The following is a 24,039-nucleotide window of genomic DNA, read 5'->3' on the forward strand; positions in this document are numbered from 1 at the left end:
GGACACATTATTCAAGCTAAACCCCAATCAGAGCCAAATATTCAGAATGGAATAAAAAAATTCTGGCACCTGACACAATATTCCTGCTACATCAGCCACAAAGATGATGTATTTTTCTTGTGTGCTAAACCAACTCATACTACTGAGTTACCCCTGCTCACATTTCACAGCACTTTCTGAAGTAACACTGTAAGTTTGGAGCTGGCTCTCCACCAAGTTGCTGAGACCCAGTGAAAAAGCTTACTTCCCAGAGAGGGAAGGAAAAAAATGAACAGCCAAAGTTATAGCAAAAATATATATTTTATATATATCACAGTCATATACAGTGAGAATACTATGCACGTATAAACACAGGAACCGCAAACAGCTCCTGAAAAGGGGAAGGGGAAGGAAAAAAGAGAAAAGGGACAAAAAAGGACAAAAAAGGACAAAACAAAACAGATATGCACAATCAAAAAACCCGGGAACTAGCAAAATTAAGAAGTAGCAAAATGAAATCTCACCACTTCCCTTGAGAAAAGCAGGACAGCCAGACCTGGCCAGCACTGTCCCCTCCTGCGTGGCAGACAGCAGCAGTCACTGCGGGCCTCAACTCCAGGTAAGCAAGACCAACGCAGGGACCTACTCTTCCTGAACCTCACTGGAAGAGAAGAGAGCAAAGGCTTCTCTTCCTTTCTTATTTATACCTCTGTTCATGTAAAGGATAGCATGGAATACTGGGAACATAGGGTACTTCCCTGGTTACAAGCTAGTCTCCAGGAAGGCCTAGACTGAAACTATCACACACTGTCTGGCCTGAGATGTCCCAGTGGCAGTTCTAAGAGGGATTTTTCATTCCTAAGCATGGTGTTTCACCAGTATTTTAAACTTTCAGCTTGTGAAGATCTTTCTGAATTTGAATCCTGTCTTTTGTAGTCATTTCATCCAGTGTCACTTGGAAATAAATACTCTTACAGTTTTTGATATTTTAAGAATAATGCAAAGGAAAAGTCTCACTCCAACCAGCAATGTTTTGTCTGATAAATAACATGTTTGATGATTTCAGTGCACTTTTACACTAGTCACAGCAGTGGCACTACTGTAATTCCAGAAACAGCAGCTGAGACTACAACTTCAGTAAAGCCACCCCAGTGCTTTCCCAGACAATTTATTCCTACAACCCTGCCTGCATCCAAACCAGCAATATGCCACAAAACAATGACCCTATGAAAGCTAAGTCATATCTCCATTAAAACAAAATACATACCGATAGTCAATTGACAGACAAATAATAGTGCTGTACTATACCTGAGAATCCAGTCTAGTATTCAACAGAAATTTGATATATATATACATATTCATTCAAAGGTCTGTCTGTTCCAAAAGACAGTATGCATTATTTTCGTACTGGAAATGTTATGGCACTAAAAGTGTATTACAGCATCATGGAAGAAATCGCCAAGGTTTTGCTATCTTTCTTCAGACAGCAAGCCCCTGTGGGCTGGTTAATAAGGATGCATTCACTTACCTAGCCAATTCTCTTTTTCTGTAATCAGTTTGCTTTTATTACATGCACACACTTAAGAATATGAGTTAATCGATGAAAAAAATTGTTTATTTATACAGAAGACTTGTTCTACATTTTCATTAGACTGTTCACCCGTCTCTAACCATTGTCTGACTGTATGAAAGCACACAAGCAAACAGAGAAATCCTTTCAACATGGTTGAAGCATGCAGATTTTCTATTATCCATTCTGTAAATAAAACAATTCAAGCAATCATGAATATTTATATAAATGTGTATTAACTTAGTCATCTGATATATGTCTGATGTTTCTGCTTCCAAGTGTGAGCCTTTTTATTGCATATTTGTAGATAGCTGCCAGCCAGACCCTGTATGGGAGGATTTACAACCACGGGGGCAGCATGCCATCTGCTGCTATGAGGGTTGCTACAGCAGGAGAGACACAGCAATCAGATCAGTGCTGCCTTCTGCCTTTCTCTTCTCTGAGAATGTACACTAACAGCTCAGTTTATTAAAAATGTTTAAAAAACCCACCAAAACTGGGAGCTCAAATGCCTTTACACATAGCTTTTGTTAGGAGAGCTAGTAAAATACTGAGCTCTGGACCACGGGATTCTATCCATGCAAATGAGGGGCTGCTGTATCAGGTCTAACAGATCAAGACAAAAAAGAAAGTGTAATTTGACCGCAAACTAAATTATACTAGTAGATAATGTAATCAAACCATAAAAAAACCCAACAAAACAACACTTCAAAAATGCATTTGCAATGAACTCTGGAGTTTGAGACTCAGTTATGCACCATGAGAGCCTTGCAAAACTCCCACTGCCCCAGTCTGGTTCCATACAAGCACATGCCATTAGCAAAGGCAATATATAAAATATGATATATGACCAGTTTGATTCATGTCCACTGACTGGGGCAGGGGGAAAAAACGGAAACAATAAACCAACACAAAACCGTTTTCTTAAATTCATCCTGCAGGTTTTCCCCAAGTCCTTTCAGCACAAGTTCATTCTTTCTGTTCAAAGTGTTCTTCAATAAATCAAATGGAAACATTAGCCACCATTTTACTCAATAATTAACCATTTAACCCTCCCCACAAAGTGCAATGGCAGAGCCAGGCTTATGGTCATTCCAGCACATTGCTTAGCTGCCAAAGGCTCAACTTGGACATTTTTTGTTATCGATGACGGAGCTCCAGGCGATTGAAGTATAAATAATGCACTTCAGGTCTTTCCCTGCTGATTCATCCACATACAAGTGCTTCTTCTGGCTTTCTCTACGGATGGACATAAAAAGCTTGGGATACAATCTCCTATATCAATCCTTCGTAGCGTACTGGGGTTTCTCCATGCAGTTACAACTCCATGAGTCAGAATATAAGGTGAAATAGAAACTCTCAAAATTGGATAAAGGAAAAAGAATAATAAGAGTATAATTATATAATAAAAATAATGTAATATAAAAAGGAATAAAAGAATAAACATAACAATATAGTAATAAAAAGAAACTATAGATCACAATGACAACTACTGTAGAGCCATATTGCCTTGAATTCCATCAATAGGAATTTTGCTCGTGAAAATACCTGGAGCATGAGTACATTTTCACTGTGTACCTCCTGTTTCTTAGCATTAGAGCAGTCCACCATATTTAAAAATAACAAATCAGGTTTGACAATTGAAAGGAACACATCGCTTTAATGAAAAAGTAATTCAATACAGTGTAAAACTTTATTTTTAATATTAAGTGAGAAAGCATTTAATAAAGTTGAAGTACAGTTCAAACCTGAAGGGGTAAAAGAATTCTGGAGACTGGGACCGTCCACCAGAAAGCAAGGAAGGAGTGCTACACAAACTAAAAGCAAACCTCAGTCACTGTCAAAATTCTTGCTAAAGATTTGCTTGAGGCTCTAACAGAATTCTTTCTCAAGATCAATTGATCTCATCTTACTGACATTCTCTTTATAACATCTATATTATGACTGTCCCCTACAGTTAAGGTGAATTAACTGCTTCTTCTTCAAAAATGCATCTTACTTTTCCCTCTTCCCTATTGAAAATGCAGAAAAGCCAAGTAATGTGAGAAATACAGTGGAAACCACATAAATGAATAACTGTCAAAAGAACAGAACTATTAAAAGAATAAATCTTGTGTACCCAGCTGTGAAATATAACACAATATAGCAGAAACGAGCTAAATGTTTGAAATAAAAAATTGAAATGCAAAGTAACCTAAAATTGTTTAATGAACATAGCTGTTAAAATATTAACTCTTTGCATGCCAAAACTCCAAAGCAGATATGGAAGGAGGTCTGATCAGATGAACATCACATCAAGTAGTTCTCTCTCTCTCCATCCAGTCAAACTGCCCCCAGCTGATCTCAAGAGCTTTTATGTGTAAGATATATCTGCAGGTTGATTTCTGCACAAGACTTTTTTAGTTCAAACGTTGTGCCTTACAGACAATATTGACCTCTGAGGTGTGCTGAAGCTGGTCTCCCTCATATGTTTTACAGAACTGATCCAAGAACCACAGAATTGCCAGTTCTACTTTTTCATTACTAGACAGGGGTAACTGGCATCTATCAAAGAGATGAGCTGGAAAATTCTTAATGACATAAAAAAATATCTTCAGGAAGAATTCTCAAATAAAATTGTATTGTCACAGCCAATTTCTTTAGGAACCCATCATCTATTTTTTTTTGCCCAAGTTTAAGTTTCTTCTAAGATTTTGTTTTGTTTAGACACTAATTATGCTAATTGACCAGTACTGAACATAAACATCAACATAACGCTTTTCTAATTACTTTGTCACTTGACATTTTCTCAGATGCATATGTTAAACTGTGGTGAATTTGCTAAAGTGTTTTTTTTTTCTTAGACCATCCATTCCATGATGAAAGAAACAGAAATTTGAGAAGCATGGGGCTCAAACTGCAAGTGCAAGATAAGAGCTGTTTGGGTTCCCTGAAAACTGAAACTATTGTACTTAGAAACAAGTTTACATATGCACTATATAATGGATGCACTGTCGGCCTCACTTCTTCCCTCTTCTGCCTCTCCTAAAACACCCTCACTTTGTACATATCTCCATATTATCAGGACTGATTTCAAAGAATCAATTTCAGTCTATGCCAGCTAAGAAAATTTAATTAATTTTTTTTAAGGGAATATTCTGTTATTTAATTTTCAGTGTTCTTCCGCTATCTATTCCTTGAAATTCCAATTCCCTAGCAATTCAAAAATTAATTCCCACCTTTTGTCAATTCTGAAATATATAGTCACTGGATTAAAAGTCAGTAGATACTTCATCTGTAAGTCTGGATATTAAAACCTTTCACTTTTAATAAAAACACAGTGGAAGATTGCTAACACCACAGAGCCCCAGGGTAGATTAGGAAGGCAAGAAACAAAGGAGAAAATGCACAGTTTTTTCTCCAATTCTAAGTTGCATGTCCTTTTTCATGCATTAGATAGTGGATGTAAAGAACAGGATCAAACATGCATGAGGATTGAGAGAGTGTTTGCCACAAGAAATTGGTCATTCGTAACAATACCCAACTCACTGCAGAAAGAGGACTCTGGTATGCACACTCCTAAATCTAGAGCCTTCTTTTTTATTCCAAGCTCTAGTCTAGAAATTAGTCTAAATTTTCAACCAGCAGCTCCCCTGTGCTTCTTCACCCACAATAATTAATGCAAAGGAAGTGCTGCAGAAAACAGCAGCCAGAACTCAGAACTTACAAAACTTACACTTGTGTAACACACAAATGAAAACAGGCAGCTGCATGGGCACAGTTAAACACTGCTTATAGTAAGAGATATCTCTGCCTTTAATCCCCTTCCCTTCCTCTGAAACAATTTTGAAATGATAGCCTCGGTGACTCCACTGCTCAGGATGATGAATCAAGAAAGACCAAAGCCAGTGGAATCGTCGCGGTCCACAGAGTCAGTACAGCCCTTGAGCACCCACCATCCAAGAACTGGACAAAAACAGAGACATTTAAATTCCAAATATCTGCTGACACTACACATCATTAAAAAAAAATAATCACAATTACAAACAAGCCCTACTTCCCAACAGGTTAACTCCCCATCGAGGGCATCGTGCCCATCAGTACCAGTGTGTGTTAACTGTCCTCCCAGAAATGTACACACAGAACAGACCAGCCATGCCAGCACTCCTACATTAAACAGAAAGAACAGTTCATGATGATAAGCCCTGATGCCAGTACAATACACTCCCACGAGGTATGAGCAGATCTACACGATATCAAACTGTCAAGAGAATGGTCAGCTCTCCCCTTTACCCCATCTAAAATCCACCCAGACAAACCAACTAACAAAAAACTCGGAGCGCAACTGCCGTATAAACTAAAACAGCCTATTAACTTGGACATGCTTCTAAATAAAACACCAAAGAACTAACCTTAAATACAAACTCAGCCTGGATAACAGGCAATTAATCCAGCATCTTCACTTGCCTGCTACAAGTTACTTCAAGGTATGGAACAATTTTACCTACAGTGGGACTGTTACATCTAGTTATCACAGCATTACAAAGTAATGGAGTCTCCCCACAATTTATTTGTTTCTTAGTTCTATTTCAAATTCTTTGTAATTTTAAGATATTATTTAAAGTGATTTGCACATAAGAAAATATTTATGTCATAAATCAGACATATCCTTCAACAAAAGAGTCTTTGAACTACCACATAGTTTTGAAAGTCTCTGTGGACTACTTCTAAATGGGTTTGAAAGACAGAGCTCATTGATTCCAAGCTATGCTGTCATGCCTTCCAATTTCCAGACTATTTAGCTGTCACTCTCCACTATAGCACTTACAGGATCCAGTGGCCAAGTCCTTCTCCAGTAAAGTGCAACATAAGGATTGTAATTTCTCTAAAACTAAGGTTCTATAAATAACTCATTGAGTTTGTGTATGTGGTATATTTTGTACAGACTTTCAGATACTGAAATCCCTCTTTATAAATATGGAACTCTTCAGTTTACAAACACTGAATTCTGAGGAATTCTTTTGGCCTCTCTCTGCTGGAAAATAATTGCCATGTTGCAAAACATGGGTTATTTTAATCTCTCTAGCACATTAAGGTAGAATATCTTTAAGTTTGACCTCCTGACCCTACTGAAGCCACGTAGATTTCCTGCTTCAGCTTTTTAAGCTGTGAGTCCAGTAACTAATGGCATCTTCTCTCAGGAAGGATGCAGTATTCTATCCTGAGGTAAGATCAAAACGAAGACCTGAATAGCAAAGTAACCTGTTAAAACTTCAGGATGCTGCTAAAGGTTTCTTCCTCAAATGAAAGGCAATGAGACTACAGTAAAAGTTACCTTTAGACTCCACCTTCATTTGGTAAAATACTCTTTGTAATAAATTAAAATTGGGTGTCGATGACAACACAGAAAAGACAACTTGGAGGGGTTTCTACTTAAGCTACAAACAAGGCTTCTCAATAAGTGAATTACATAAACTAGAAAATGTCTTGCTCTCATTTCTAGGATTTTACAAAGTGATAACAGCTTAACTTAAAAGATTGAAGACAACACCCTGACGAATACAGTGTCTTGTAAATTCATTCTTAAGTTTAATATAAAGGATAAACTACAGATAAACCAATGAAGTCATATTATGACTGTGAAACAGTATTGTATTTTGGATATTTCTACATACATATCAGGACATGCATAGTATCTGCCTAAAGTCTTGAGATTTTATTTCATGTTTGTTTTAAATCTCTGATAAACTAGTCTACATTTACATAACATTAAACTCCACTCAATCTCCCTTATGTTTTGCACTATTGTTTTTTGAAAAACCCAAAACAGAGGGTTTTCATTCCATCCCCTTCAACAGTTCTGAGGGTTCCAGTATCCTCAGACTATACACTATAAGTAATTCTGCTTTAGCTAGAGGTATATAGCACGGTGTGTTCTATACATAAAAAAGATGCAGAGACAAATATACACAACGTGTGGAATAACACGTAGATGATTCCAGCAAAAGTACAGAAGGCATTCCGGTTTGTTTTAAATCTCAGTCTTTTTTTTAAATACCACACAAAACTGTAATACAGACTGAGATCTGTAACAGCAAACGCTGTGACAGGGAACAAGCACCGACTTTTGAGAGGAAACAAGACAAAAGAGGAAGACTACTAAATATCTTCTCTTATTGTTCCTGTGCCATTCCTAACAACCTGGAGGGGCAGTATCAGCTCTCCAAAAACCAACGTATTTTATTTCCCAGTTTTGAGACCTGTGCTTCTTGACAAAAAGGACACTTCCAAGGAAAAACACACCACACATTGCACTACAAACAGCTATTCATTTAGGACACTAGGAGATTGCACCATCATTAGCAAAACACTAAGGAGCTGAAGTGTCTCAGAGAACAGACATTGCTCAAATGAATTTAGCATTAACAGCTACTAAAGAATGGCCATTTGAAGAGGGTATCACAAAGCAGCTGTGAAGTGGTGCCAGCTGGTTCAGAGAGCACAGCACAGCCAATCCTGTGGCCAACAGTCTTTTTTAAAATAAAATCCTGCCTTCCTTCTTACAAACTGCAGGAGTTCATTTTTAAGCAGTTATTTTTGTGATGGTAATCCTCTTCTCTGAGCACAATACCAAGTAACTGGTACGACTTCTTTCCCTCTATCGCACCTTCACTATTTAAAATTTTCAGTGCAGTTGCTTTTGCAATTTCTAAGGCAGATATCTTCTGTTTTAGGAAATGATTATTGCTGTAATAACCTGCAATTATCTTTTGTAACAGCAAAAATCCCAAAGAAATCAGTCATTACCATAGACCACAAGTGATCACTAAGTAGTGCTGTTGTTTTAGTAAACCATGACCACATCACTCTTGATACAGAGATCAAGGCAGTATAATAAAACGAGATCTTAATATTACATTGACTTTGTAACATTAAAAGCCGTTAAACACGTAAATTTAACTATGTATATCTCGGGGATATAATAGTTGTTGTTCAATATGAAAACAAATGTTTAGTTTGTAGAAAAGCAACAGTATCTAAACCACACTGAATATTTTCTAACAGGTAACAGCAGTCCTCAGAGCACTGACACTGACAGACTCCGGCTGCTGGGTTCCCTCGGGCCTCCCACGACTGTGGAGTGCAGTGTCAACCCAGACTGCAACCACCCCATGACACCAGGGCATCAATCACAGTTCTCCCAAAGAGAAGCCTATAGGTGCATGGAAGAAAGTGGAACTCATAAAAAGGTATGTAGGACGTCTTTTATAAACTAATGACGAAATGGCTGCTACATAGAAGAAAATCAGCATATTCAAACTCTAAAAAAGAATAGCAAAATAAATCACAAACATTTAAAAGCATGTAAAGAAACAGCTGTATATTATGCAATAACCTGTTTCACCTTTTCAAAACAATACACTTTATCCATTTTAAAATGCAACAGACACAAGATAACTATATTAGGAAAGAGCCAGTAGTTATAAAGACAATGTAAATGAGAGGGGATGAAAATAAGTATATGAAAAACATATGAAAATATATATTTTTACCACTTACATTACAATAAATAATTTCAGTTTCTTGAAAACTAGGTAATACATCTTAACAGAGAAATATAAAAAAAAATAAGGTTTTTAATGTTGCACTAATTTTTAGAGACAGATAAGTGCAAAAGGAATAAAGCTAACATTTTAATTCAAAAAATGTTCATCATCTTCCAGCTGATTCCCTTGAGGGCACCTGAGGCATGAAATTGTCAATTTTCAGCAATTAAAAAGCTTTTACAGCTCTCATGCCTATATTCTAAAGATGTAACAAGATGTTAAAACAAACACATCAATGCCAATGTACCCCGTTTAATACAAAGACAACAAGCGAAATGTGGTACAAGGTGATTTAGATCATTAATGCCTGTTTGAGAAAAGGCCTAGTTATATCTGCCATAAAATCACAACTCTTTTTCATATGCAAGTATGTAGTTACTGACACATAAAACAGTCTAAAAACTAAATTAAATACTCACCTTCCTGAACTGTGATTTCTAATGGATTCCTACTAGGAGACTGCAATGGTTTTTGGTAGTTTTGTGCATTTCAGTCAAACAACTGTTAAAGAAGCGTACAGGTCTTTTGGTATTCACGCCTGCTAACTGTGCACAGTTGCTCCTGCTTTTGGAAAAACTTGCTGTATCATCCAGTGGATCTGCTAAGCCACCTCTAGAATAGAGAGAACAAGTAACCATGTAGCCACTATTGCTTAAAGGCTGTTTTCCCACCGTCACTGAACTGCTGAACTCACTGCAGCTGGTGAATACAAGAGACACAGATCTCATTCTATTTACATACATACTCATACACATCCAACAAACACAGAACAGTATTCTACTTAAGCCTTCCTCTTAACATATTTTAAAGAGAAAAGAGGAGATGAGGTTGGCATTATGAATTCAGAAATGTAAAACCTGAATAACCAAGGTCCACTGTGCCTGAATAGACTATGAATAAGGAGCATCTTTCTCAGAGGATGATGGGAGGAAATAAAGGGCTATTTAGTAGAAACGGATTTTGCATATTTATCAATTTAAGCACAAGACCATGATATCAAAGGCAACAAGCAGGCTTTAGTAAAATTTCATGCAACTGCTTTATAAGCCTTCTTCTATTCTGCTGTAAACCAGCTGAGTGCCTATGGAATGCCTGTAACTATGAAACCAATAGCTCTTGCCATAAAATGCATTGATACTCCTTACACAAATCACAAAAGGAAAGGTTTATTCATCAGATGGTTATGTTTTGCTGCACAGACCACAAACAATCTACAGACAAAAAGTGAAAGCCAACAGGAATAACATCCAAGCTTTGAAAGATACAAAGCAGTTGAAAATCATAATGTTCCAGATGGGCTGAAACAGACTGCTTCTCAGGTACTCACAAATACTTGAAATAAAAGATCTCCTTCTAGTTTGTAGAGAAGCATCCTCTTGTAGACCATTTGTAGAAAAATCACTAGTTCCTTACTCACCCTTACTCAAAAGGGAGAATAGCTCTTCAAACTCCCTAAAAAAGGACAAAAGTGACTTTCCTTTCATTGTTCCAACCTACCTCTTTCTCTGTGTGAAGAACGTGATGGATGGCTCCAGGATGGAGGGTGATGTTATCAACTACCTTGGTTTTTAAGAAACATGGTTACTCCGGAAAACAGGATTTGTTTGTGAATGTATCAATCTCCTTGGAGCAAATGAAAGAAGTCTTATGAAATTAGCTCCCGGACAACCCATGCTTCTCAGGAATGGCCTGGACATTTGATAATAAAGTCTACATTTGATATTGCTGTCTACAGAAATGCCACAACTAAGGATCTCCATCATGTAAGAGAGTAAGACAACACAAGAGTAGAATACAAATCACTTGGAGACAGGGAGGGATACGTGGAAACAGCACTACCAAGACAGTCTTAAGAATGACACAGACTGGTAGAAGAGAAGGTCAGTACTTTCCTCATCTTTTCCCTGTTAGCTTTCTACACAGGTTAGAAAGTTTACTCCTCCACAATGTAACATGAACATCAAGAAGAATCTTTCATCAGTACCAAAGAAAGAAACTGAATTTTCAGTGCTGATGGTGACGCTGATGAAGGCAATAGCACATTTCATTGGAGCTGATCAAGACAGATAGTTTGACCCAGAAGCTTAGCACTACTGAGTCCTACTCAGGAGAAAAAAGCCGAGACATGAAATTTCAACCCTGAGATTTCATTACAGAAAAGCTGAACAGAGAAAAAAACCTAAAGATGCCAAAAGAAGTGTAGCTGGTTAAGAGAAGGCCCAGGAAAATTGGCAGCACCCACAATGAGCTGCTTGTCCTTCCCTGTCCTAGCCCTGGATCACTGGAAGCTCCCCTAGGTACGAGTGAATCCTGTTCCTGAGACGATAGAAATGTTCATGATTTTGAACCATTAGAAAGTCAGCAAAGGCCCATGAAATGAAAAAAAGCTAGAATTTACATTTGATTTTGGCCTAAATTTAATAAGCAAAAGGAATAAAATGTTATCAGCCCATTAAGACAAGCTAAAGAAATCACCATGATAATCAGAACCAGCATACTCAGATTATACCAAAACATAATATGCCAATAAATCAGAAAATTAAACACTCCATATTACAGCCTGAAAGTTGCAATTACAAGTTTACCTTACAACTTGAGGAACACATTCCAGTCTAGAAGTAATGTAAGCTTTTGCTATCTGGGGTGCATACATTTCTAAGAGGTGGGGTTCTGCTGTTTTCACAAAGGGTACAGACCCACCATCCTTTGCCACAGAGTAACAAACACTGTTTGGGGCAAACTCCCAGTGCTATAAGAAAACAAAACATACTTCTGTTAAAGCACCCCAGTGTGACATTTCAGTTGAGAAACATGATACTTTTATCTTCAGTAGTCTTATTCATCCAGGTAGCTTCTGAGGGCCCCAGTCACAACTGAGACCAAACCTGAACAACAGCAATTGCAGAGGAGAGAGATTGAGTTTCAGAGTCTGCATAGTCACACTGCTCCTTGGAAGTCTACGAAAACCTGGCTTTAAAAAACAATGAACTGAGCAGTCTGTAATCTGCATATAGCTCTGTACAAATATACACCTATATAAATAGAGCTGTCAGGGGCTCTACTGCTTTATAACCCCTGTGGTGTCAGAATGAAAAGGGACTTGGCAAGCAAAGCAACCTGTCCAGAAGCATAAACTCTAAATCCTGTAAGTAAGAATATTTTATCGATCCACTCCTGTAACAACAGTAATTTAAATAACATTTATCTTGAAAGAAATTATTACCTCAAGATTACAATATAAAGACACTGAAAACATGAATCATTAGTCACTGACATAGTTTGCAAACATTAGAGGGAAAATTGACATAATTTCATCTAGAAAAGAAACAAAGTACATGCAAATGCAACAACTTTATCTAGTTCATCCGCTTGTTATTTAGATTCAAAGTCACATCTCAAGTTTATTAACAACAACTTTTTTAATTCAGATGACAGAAATTCATATCAACTGTGCCTCATTAACCTGATAACAACTGTTACATCATGTTAGAATTGACACTAAATTATAAATTCAGCTCTGAAATTTGAATTTCTGCTTGTCTTGTATAGGAACCACCTGTTCTGCCAGCAGTCCTCTCTAACCTTCAAAGTCTTGGAATTATTTTAGTGATTCCACCTTTGTAGTTGAGTGTATTTTTCAGTGTAACGCACACACTGAAATATTTCTAAAACCAGCTTCCTATACTAAAGTTGGCATTAGAAAGACAGCAATTATAATTTCTTTATATTTCTGTCTGGAAATCCCTGTGATGTCACTCAGACAAACTTTTCAACGCATGAGAGATTCAAGTACCTGCAGACCAGATGAACTTGAAGAAAGCTGAAAAGTGGCTACAGGTTCCCACACATCCATTTAATGCTTTAATGTGTAATGGGATTTACTTTATCTAAAAAGAATGTTCCAAAAGTATTCAATTCTTCTTTTAAATTATATATGATTTCTCCATTAACATGTAATTCCAACACTGATTTAAAACATCCTGCACAGAGTAGCAGAGCAGTCCCTCTTGAGAGATGAGGGCTCACACATTATTATTTCTGGAACAATTAATTCTGTACCAAAAAAATATACTGCCTGTCACCTGAACACTGGTAGCTGACCACATGTCCCTTAAACTTACTGCAAATGTGGGGTAAAACATGTTACTTAGACCAAAAACATACTGTGAAAGAAGTTAAAGCTAACACAGTTTATCTCATTTTTCACAGTAGTACCACAATCACATATCTCAACCTTCAGAATTACACCTTGGGCCAAAGAGAAATTTCTGCCACTATCTACTGACCCGCTGCGATGGCTCCTGTGTTTAAATTCTAGCCTAAACAACTGTGTCCAAATTTCGACACCTAATTATTTGGTTTTCAGAAAAACTGAGTAAACAAGCACTCTCAAGTAATTCAAAGAATAGAAATCATAGAATCATAGAATCAGACGGGTTGGAAAGGACCTGTCAGATCATCAAGTCCAACCCTCGATCCACTACCGCTGCAGTTACTAGAGCATGGCACTCAATGCCACATCCAGTTTCATCTTAAAAACCTCCAGGGATGGAGAATCCATCACTTCCCTGGGCAGCCCACTCCAATGCCTGAATGTCCTCTCTGTAAAGAATTTCTTCCAAATATCCAACCTAAACCTTCCCTGGCACAGCTGAAGACCGAGCACTCTTGTCTTACTCCCAGGATAGCTGCCTGGGGGAAGGGACCAACCCCCACCTGGCTACAACCTCCTGGCAGGGAGCTGTAGAGAGTGAGGAGGTCTCCCCTGAGCCTCCTCTTCTCCAGCCTCAACAGCCCCAGCTCCCTCAGCCTCTCCTCACACCACTTGTGCTCCACTCCCTTCCCCAGCCTCATTGCTCCCCTCCATGTCCTTCCTGAACTCAGGGGCCCAGAGCTGGACACAGCACTCCAGGGGTGGCCTCACCAGCACTGAGTACAGGGCAAGAATCACTTCCCTGCTCCTGCTGCCACACTCTTCCTGAGCCAGGCCAGGATCCATTGGCCTTCTTGGCCACCTGGGCACACTCTGGCTCCTGTTCAGCTTCCTGTCAATCCAAACTCCCACATCCTTTTCTGCCTGGCTGCTCTCCAGCCCCTCTGTCCCCAGCCCATGGGGCTGCTGGGGGTTGTTGTGGCCAAAGGGCAGGACCCAGCACTTGGCCTGCTTGAACCTCATCCCCTTGGAATCAGCCCAGCTCTCCAGCTTGTCCACATTCCTCTGCAGAGCCCTCCTGCCTTCCAGCAGATCAACATTCCCCCCCAGCTTGGTGTCATCTGCAAATTTGCTTATGGTGAACTCAACCCCCTCATCTAAAATTATCAATAAAGACATTAAACAGATTGGGCCCAACACTGATCCCTGGGGGACACGACCAGTGACTGGTGGCCAACTGGACGCAGCACCGTTCCCCACCACCCTCTGGGCATGCAACATTTAAAAAATAAGTTGCTCTCAAAAGCAGAGATATGTGAACTTAAGAGAAGTAGAATGTACCTGATGGTGCCACTTCCACTGCTATGGAAGGTCTTGATCAGCACAAAATCATTCCAGCTCTGATGTCAGCTCAGAGACCCAGCTTACAGCATGCTGCTCTTCACCACCTCCTGTCAAGGCTCTTGAGAGGCTTCAATTACCCCCCAATGTTATAGAGAGGATGAGGGAACTAGTGAAGGAGAAAAACATCTTGGCCTGATCTGACTGCGCTGCCTATCCACAAGAATTTGTCTTTCTTTTTGGTTGCTTCCAGTTCAGTGAATTAATTCTTTTAGCAAGTACTGAGATGGTAGGACCCAGCAAAACATAAAAAGAAGACAAGCCCAGAATTTAGATAGTTCAACCTTTCTGGCAAGATATAAAAAGAGAGAGACGGCACAGAGAGATTGAGAGACAGCAAGAGAGGCAGGGAAGGAAGAAGATAGAAATTTTTGTCTTTGAATCCTTTTTGATCACTTGAGCTTAATTGGGTGTCATGTAATCCATTTAAGTACAGAGTTCATCAAGCCAGAAAATATAAAGGGACAATAATGACATTAACAATTTAGGTTCAATCATAAAAAGCCTCACCTCCTTCAAAAGAGAGCACACAAGCATCAGTATGTCCTTCAGGGAGGTGTCATGGAATGTGGCAGCTATTTTACAATGTTTTGCTGAAGGTCTTGAATAATCAACCTGAGAAAAGTAAGGACAGAATAAACAACGCTCCCTTCCTTGCTCAAACTAGATGAAGAGGATATCTGGCAGATTAATTATTTGACACTAGAAATTAAAATGATGGTCCAGCACTAAATGCAGGTCTCATCAGGTTTTTGACACATCTCCTTTTTTCCCTTCAAGTTTGTTCCTCTTTCTGGATGGACAGGTTTGAGGCACTTCCTCGGGGTAAGATGTAAGCAAAGAAAGTCATTAGCAGAAACACAACTGAAAAAGTTGATTGTTCACTTCACTGGGTTTTACTAGTTCTGGTGACTGTGATGAGGGAAACGTATCTGGTACTGGTAGAGTCCCTGTACTAAGAATCTCTTGTGCCTCTGTGTATTTTGGTGGGGGAGGAAGGTGTTTTAATCCCTTGATGTCTAAGAAATGTTTCTCAAACCATTTTTATGAAGGGCTGAACCATCCACGGCTTTACCAGCATCACTTGCAGAAGGAAAAAAACAAACCAATGCTTACTAGATTAATTTCCCAAATCAGTTCTGAGAGGAGCATTACTTCTATTGTACTATGGTCCACAGTGCCCTACGGGAAAAAAAAGACAGGATTGCTCAAATATCAGCACTTGTAGTTACCATTTTCCAGCATTACTACAATCAGATTGTACTTAATATTTTTCAACATTTCTAGAATCAAGAGGAGTTGTTAGGCTGAGATATCCTAAGCTGTTTAGAAGGCTTTCACACCAAATTTCATCAGCATTAACGGAACTAGACCTCCAAGCTTCCTAATTATCTCTGAAAAAAACCCTCATCATAAATTTTAAGAATTGTCTGATAACAAAACCCCATCTGAAAATAAACTCTGAGTAACTGCAGTCTGGAAAGTCACTACTACACCTCTCAAAGTTCAGTATTCTAGTACTTGTAAGGCAAGCTGCATGAAATTCAAACCATTAGAAAAAATTAAGCCACGAATGGATGAAAAAGATCACAGAGTACTCTCAGAAAAAACAAAGTTTTGCAATGCTACCTGTCAAAAAATTAATTCTTTTCCCTCTACAGTAGTTTATAATGCATTGTTTGGAAGCGAATCATACATTTCATCTCTGAGAACTTGTGTCTAAAAAGTGAGGCAGAGGTGTTCAGTATTTCCATTTGAGTGTACGATCTGATCATCAGAAATTAAGATCCTTGGAATGTTTTGAAATTCAGATACAATGCAGAATTGTGCAAATAATTAATAAAATCTAACTGTCTTCACTGAGCTACCACAAAGCATTGATAGAAAAATTAAATCTACTTTGTTAAATATAACTAAAATCAACTGCAATGAGGCCTTGCCATTGAGCCAGGGGAAGATCTCCATGTGTACTTCCACAGCTGCAGTTTGCAGCCTCAGCTCCCCCGGTGCCCAAAATGTCAAGTCATCCTTGTCAAAATTTTCCTGCTATTTGTCACAATTACACTCATTTTTACAACTCTGAAGATCACCCGAAGTTCAACTAAAGAAAAGTCTGACTACTTACCAAGGGGCCTAACTTTTCACTGCCATCTGTTTTGCATCATCACTTGCACAAAAGCAAATCAGAAGAGACAAATGAGGGGAGCTCTCAGGCAAAATTAACATTGCTGCCCTATCTGCCTTCAGTAAGACTAAACATCCTACACTGTAATTTGAACACAACTTTCCTTTACATTTCAAATTCTTAAAATAGTCCATAGGAATGTTCCTTAGATCATGCAAACATGTAAAAATAGAAAATGCAACCTCCCCATTATCACATGTGAAAACCTGTGTGATTAATTACGAAGGAGCTGGGAAAAGAACTGCTAATCCCTTTCTCAATAATAAATCACATTCAAATTCACACTGGAGGAACCTCAATTCAGAATGCTAATGCATATGTATTTGAAACTACCATAGGCTAATTATTGACATATCTAATATTGTTTAAGGATTATTTCTTCAATTTTTGTATAAAATTTAATTCACTAGATCTATGACTTAATTTTCTTTTCCACAGAAATTCTTAATTTAACTAAAGAAATCTCTTAAGAAGCTAAATGTTTTATTTAAATCTCTGTTTTTAATGAGCTGCACACTGAAGAGTCACACTGCAATCATTTTAATAATAAATGCAAATTCCAATTATAGTACATTCATAAAAATAACTGCAAAATGGTAGAGAAGTATACTTGAGTTTGTTTTTAATAAACAGATTATTGCAACTTATCTTTTATTAGGCATTCCCAAAATAACTCAAAAAGTACATTAACTCAAACAGTATTATAAACAAAGTAAGACTGAAAAGCAAAGGAGAAACTCATTAGCAAGAAACAAAAACGGTTAACTTCGTATTTTCTTGCTGAATTACCAGGATCACCACCACATACACAGATAACAGATGATCCTGGAAGGAAATTGCCAAATAGCTTAAATTTTCTCATTACTTTTGTCAACAGAAGTACTGGGCTTAATGTTTACACAGACATGTATCAGAAATGTATCTCCACAGTAACTGGAAAAAATGAAGGCATTAAACAGAATGGCTTGACAACAGGAGCTGCTATTTTACAACAACACTACGAAAGACTGTTTCGGAAAAAGAAAACCAACAAAAATCCGTGACAACACCACGAATACCGTGAGGCATCAAACTCCCCAACCTCACACAAGTGCCAAACCCACCCTGGTTCTTCACTGCTGGGCGATCTTCTGCTTTAAGCAACGCTCTTTATGCTTTTGCCACCCAAGTATCAAACTAAGAGACATAATATGCCAATAACTATAAATGAAGAGGTCCGAACAAAAACAAAAAAAATGGCAGAAGTAAAAAATTGTTTCCTACCTGCAAAAATTTTTTTAAATCAGTAATAATGTCTCTGAATATAGGCTGATCTTTTGATACATCAAACCATCCTAATTTTGTAATTTTAGCAATGACTTGAATAAGAGCTTGGATGACAAAAGGAGCCAGTTTGGGTTGAAAAGATACATAGCTCAGAATGTAATTTCTTGTAACAAAGCATTTTAAAATCAGCAACACAAGTCTTCTGTAAAGAAAATGAGCTAAATAATTCTAATAGAAACTTAAGCTATGGATTTAAAAAAAAAAGAATTCTTATAGTTAGCACAATAACTGTAAGTTCTGTTAAATCATTAAATCCAGCTGAATGTTTAGTAACACAAAGTACATTACATACATGATCATTACTCTAGGACACATGAAAACAGTTTTTTTAATTCAGAGAACTGAATTACAGGCAGGTAAAACACTAATTATTCATTACAATCCCATACACTGGGTATTATTTCACTACATAACAGCAGCTCTCACAGTCAACTCAAAATAAACACAAGTTTTCACAGATAAAAGTCCCTACTGAATGTTCTCAATTCAATATAGAACATCCCATGGAATGGGAAATGCACATTGCAGTTCTGGAAACTCTGCTCTAACTAAAAGGAAGTTAAGCTGTTTCAAAAGTTGTTGAAATGTATAAAATTCAAGTTGATTAAAGTTAATTTTTACCTAAAAGAACACTAAAAACTTTTATCAGAAGCAGCAGGTTCTCAGCCCTGTGTTTCAAGGTACTGCTGTCCACAGAACTGACACAACAGTGCAGATTTTCTAAAAATCCAAACTGAATCATAAGCTTCTTATGCAAAGCCTTTTCACTATTAAAGACCTAATGCATACTTGCTCATTCTTTTTGGATATAGCAATGGCTTTAACATAGATCCTAAAAAGTAAGGAAAACTATGTAGGCTCTTAGTCCTGCAAGTCTGAAGCTGCCTTGGCATGACTTTTACAAATATTAAGAGCTGAACATCAGCAACGTGACGTGACTGACTAGCGGGTGTACCAGAAATATCTGCAACTTTTATCCTTTACAAACATGAGCTGAATCTCTTTAGCATCTTATGGAATAAATACAAAGTCTACTTTGAAAAAATGAGCAGTTTTTTCAAAATATGAAGTAATCTGAGCAAAAATATTTATTTTAATTTTGAAAATACAAAATGTTATTTGTGAGTTAATTGCAGAGAAATGATGGAAGATCTCATAATCACCTTTACATTCACTCTCACACAATGATCACCTTATGAAAACCAGGCTTGGTAAACTGCGAGTACAACTGAAGGAACAACCAGAATGTGCTTAACGGAGTTTCAGCTCCAACTCATATATTGACATTTTAACAACAAACATTACTCATGAATGTCAATTCTGTGTTCAACAGGCAGTGGGGAGCCCTGCTGACAAGCTTAGGCAGACACGTTACTGCTAGAATCTGCATGTAGGATGCCCACAAAAACACATCAGAAGGTATTATTCAAAAATGAGTGAAATAAAGGCAGGGAAAATACATCAAAACCTGATAAATAATGAATAAATCATTTTGTTAAGTGTACCAAAACTTTATCAAAGGTGTATTTTAGTACCATCTTTGTTTCATTGTAACTAAACATAAATTACAAAACAGTGATAAAAAAGCTGAGGCCTGCAACTTTCATCCCTTTTGATGGGATGATATCTGTTTCATAGCTAGAAACGAGAACAAAACGAGAACCACCAGATTATATCACACTGTGTCCCAACACTGCTCTACAGATGACACAATCCCTGATTATAACCCCTCTGAAAGTACTGAAAGCTGAGATCCTTCCTCCTTTTGTGCCTGACATCTCTGGTGCAGGTTATAGTCACTTCCACAAAGACCATTTAGATAAAAATCATTTAGATATAAAAAGAGAAAAGCATTTTGCCTTAATTGTCCTGACCTAGTAGTGGCCCATGACTGAGAAATCTGCGTGAGCTTCCATGAGCATAATCACCTTCATGGATAACACACCTCCCAGACACTCACCATGCCTTGTTCCCACAGCCACTGGTGTTGGCTGAGACATTCAGGGCTATCAATAAATTCTGGCAGGACCTTCTCAGCTTGCGTTTGCTGGGCTGGATCAGTTCCTCCAGACAGGTGGTTACAGAGTACCTCTACTTCTGCCAGACTCTCCTAAGGGAACAACACGACTGAAACTTCCACAAAGACTTTTCAGCCACATAAGATTTCTTTGTTTATAATTTTAGATACCATAGCAGAAATATGAACTGTTACCTATGCTCAGCTTTCCACTTGTTTCACAATTCAATTAGAAAAAATTAGGATGCCTTCTGTGACAAGAAGGCAAAAAAACTGAAATTAAACTGCCATTTCTTCTCTTAGCTATCAAAGTATTTTTTACTATGGTTCAATCCATCTGTTTTTCTGAGCCTTCAGATGGGAAGCCCAAAGGGAGATGAAAGATGGAGAATGGTCAAGTTTGAGCTACGCTACCTGGAAAACTTCTGGCAAATTTATTTTAAAACCAGTAAAACTCATCAAATTACCACATCCAGAAAAAAGTAGCTTTGTATGCATCTATTCATGCAAATATCAGTGAAAGATGGGACAATTTAGAAGCTGTAGTAGCAAGACTAGAGCTAAAAGTCCTCTCCGCTTTGGTAGAGAAGGTGTGTATGTGAAACCTCTCCCTCCTGTGTGAGCAGTATGATTTATATCTACTAGTCACTGTCTCACAAGAGAGATGAACCCCTTGAGCGCCTTTAGGAACCATTAAATAAACAGAAGTTTTAGCATCCATCAGGTTCCCAAAGCCTATATAACTCTCCTAAAGTGGCCACGTCATTAGAAGGTACTTCATGATTTGAGTGTGGTCTAGAAAGAAAAGAGAACACATAGTGTTTCACCAATCTCATTTAAAAGTTTGAACCAAAATCCTGTTCACCAGCCCTTCCAAACATATGTTTTGCACTTTAAATAAAAGACTGGATTTCAGCACAATCTATCTCACATATACTGTAGTTCAAATGTCTTTTAAAATTCCAAGACAGTGTCTTTGGCAACTAAAATACATTTGGTTTTGTCAATCAAAGCATGTAATTTCCTTGAGACATTAAAAAAAGATCATCGTCTTTTCCTCATTTTTGTTGTGCACAGGTAGTCCCTGGATTTGATCTGCACCTTCTGCATTTCAGTAATGATGGTATTTTAGGAGTCCTTGATTTTCAATCAAAAAGTAGCCGTGTACTTGTTCCTTTGGAGAAGTTTTAAGAAACAGGATATTTGCTCCTAGAGTGAACAGATCGAGTACCTCAAATGCTGAGCTCAACAGAGACTTCTTTTGCTTTTGTTTTTCCCTCTCCCTACACTGAGAGTAAAGGAAAAATAAGGAACAGGTAACAATCCCAGTAATGCAATTTTAAATGAGGCAAGATCCATACCAATTAAAGCTCATTAAGGCTCATAAAATGCAAGCATATACATTAGGGAAAATACAACACAAACCCCACACAACTGGGGCAAAACTTGCAAATAGGGACATCTAGCAAAGACGAGTACATAACTACAGACATAACTACAATGCATCGTTCCACAACGGAACAAGCCCAATACAAACTAAGAAGTACGAAACAAACTATTGTGCCATAGTCAGCAAAAGTTAAAGACCCTCTTATATTTGATTAGAAATTTGACTTTCAAGTCTGGACAAATTTGGCAACAAGTTTGAGAAAGTACAGAATAAAACTTTCAGCCCAATCACCAAGGTCTAAATCACCTCTACGATAACTGACATTAAAATAGCAAATTATTTATAAGCTGGCTAAACAATCATTTATACACAAAGAATTGACAGTGGAATCACTGTGCACTTTAATGCACAGTGTTAATGTGTTCAGGTTACACCAAAATGTAGAAATTTAGGCTAAGGATCACTTCTTGTTGACAAGTTAGAATTATGAAGGACAGCTAAAAAAAGTAAGGCCTGAACAAACACTAGATAATGATATTCAAAGAACAGCTGGTTTATTTGATATTGAGACTGATGACATGCAGCTCTTTGAAATACTTTATTTGGACATGTTTGTTCTCAGGAGAATGTTATGACAAAGGTTCTTATTGACAGGCTGGAGGCATGGCCACAAAGTGCTCAGAATTCTCAGACTGCCAGTGAACTTGTTAGATGTTCTCTGGGTTACATTTTAAGTGTGGTACTGAGGAAATATGCTGCTTTTCCTTGATTCTGATAGCAAAACCAAAAAATATGACTTGAAATGAGCAAATACAACCGTCTTGTGTGTGATGGCAACTCGGCTGAGCAACAGAGGTATTATTTAACTTTATTAAGAAAAAAGTAATCGGAGAAAACAATGAGAAGTCAAAAACAAGCTCTCTCTAGATTAGATAGGTATTTTCTCTAAGGAAACACAAGACTGTCACAATACCTTCTTTAATATGAGATAAAAATGCCTTCAGATACCTCACTTACTCAAACCCTGATCAAGAGCTGAAAGGTGATTCCTGAGAAAACAACTGTGTCAGTGGAGACAATCCAGCTACCAGATGCTGGCTGCTTTAAGTGAGATGGGAGTAGAAACAGATCTGAATAAGAAATGGCGTTTTTGATCACAAAGAACTGGAACTTTTTCCAAGAAACAGATTCATATACTAATAAAAAACGTTAGATACTATGATTTCCCACCCCCACCCCCACCCCGGTCGTCACGTTTTCATAACACTCATGAATATGCTGAATAAAGTTCTCTGGATACTTCTAGTCCTACCTCTCCAGCTCCCCGACGTCCCTGGCAACTCTCCTGTGAAAGAACCAAGGGCCAGAAATGCTGGGGGCCTGTCCCCGTAGAAACCCCCAGGCAGCCCACGAGCCAAGCAAACTGGCAGGAAACCAGGCAGGCTCCTAATCGAAGTTTTGCTGACACTAACAAATTCCCTCAGATGTTTTGATTTTAATCAGAATTTGCTGACTGAAAACACTCTATGAAGAAAGTTCCACCAGGTTTATGCAAGAGCAACATGATGCACGTAACTTAATTGCCAGTTTAAAAAAAAAAAAAAGAAAAAAAGAAAAAAAGGGTATTTTAGTGGTCCTTTTATGTGCCGTGCCTGGTACCCAAGTATTTAAATAAATGCCTAAAATGGCCTCTCTAACAGTGTCAAAGCCTGTTGCCACCAGTGCAGTGAAGCCGCGAGAGATGACGGCACACGCCTGACACCGCGGTGTCTCCCGAGGCCCTTTCCCGCCTCCCCTTTCCTTCCTCCCTTGTTTGAGGGCAGTTTCAGTGGCTGATGCTCGTCTCGGACAAGTCCCGGAGCCCGGCTGCCTCTGGTTTTCAGTGAAGAAGTGGCGGAGGAGCCCAGCGCCGCCTTCAGAGCGCGGTGGCACCGGGGGCAGGTGCGGCTGTTTCAGCGCCGTGGAGCCGCCGCAACCTGAGAGCGGCTCCCGGGAGCGCCACGGCGGGGCGATGGCAGCACGAACCCGCCCGCCGGTACCGGCTCCGTACGGGCGTGTCCCGCTGCCGACAGCCCAGCCGGACCGCCGCGGCTCCGGGGCAGGCGCGTTCTGGGCACCTGTCGCCCCGCTGCCCAGGTCGGCGCTCCGCATCCTACGGCCCCTGCTCCGCTCGCCACCGGGCCGCGCCGCCCCGCACCACCTGGGCTCCACCGCGTACCTCAGGAGCCCCTCTCCCGCCCCGACACTCCCGGGCTCGTCCCCCAGGGCAGCCCCACGGCGGCCTCGGCCCCGCACAGCCCCGGCGCGCTCCAACGACCAGGAGAGGTCCCGCCGGCCTCACCGCTCTGCCGGGGCGCACCGACCTGGACACGCAGCGCCATCTTCCGAGTGACGCCGAGAGCAGGCGGCGAGCCAGCGGGGACAGGAGCAGC

The 24,039-nt window shown here is 39.0% G+C and overlaps 1 protein-coding gene across 1 annotated transcript in view; it reads right to left on the reverse strand.

Moving 5' to 3' along the window:
- The window catches only part of LOC103764026 (ran-binding protein 17), a gene marked incomplete at its 3' end in the record, with an annotated part of 129,064 nt that extends 105,025 nt beyond the window's left edge, over nucleotides 1-24,039 (reverse strand). The window contains 14 exon segments of the mRNA XM_029965626.1: nucleotides 3,985-4,091; nucleotides 4,094-4,121; nucleotides 5,592-5,695; nucleotides 9,555-9,710; nucleotides 9,713-9,747; nucleotides 11,721-11,884; nucleotides 12,253-12,324; nucleotides 15,200-15,304; nucleotides 15,806-15,871; nucleotides 18,138-18,303; nucleotides 19,506-19,545; nucleotides 19,548-19,584; nucleotides 20,146-20,310; nucleotides 23,971-24,039. Of these exon segments, the coding sequence (XP_029821486.1) occupies nucleotides 3,985-4,091; nucleotides 4,094-4,121; nucleotides 5,592-5,695; nucleotides 9,555-9,710; nucleotides 9,713-9,747; nucleotides 11,721-11,884; nucleotides 12,253-12,324; nucleotides 15,200-15,304; nucleotides 15,806-15,871; nucleotides 18,138-18,303; nucleotides 19,506-19,545; nucleotides 19,548-19,584; nucleotides 20,146-20,310; nucleotides 23,971-23,988 (1,263 nt within the window).

The sequence above is a fragment of the Manacus vitellinus genome, unplaced genomic scaffold, assembly GCF_001715985.3.
Source record: "Manacus vitellinus isolate BGI_N305 unplaced genomic scaffold, ASM171598v3 scaffold_111_pilon, whole genome shotgun sequence".
NCBI lineage: Eukaryota > Metazoa > Chordata > Aves > Passeriformes > Pipridae > Manacus > Manacus vitellinus.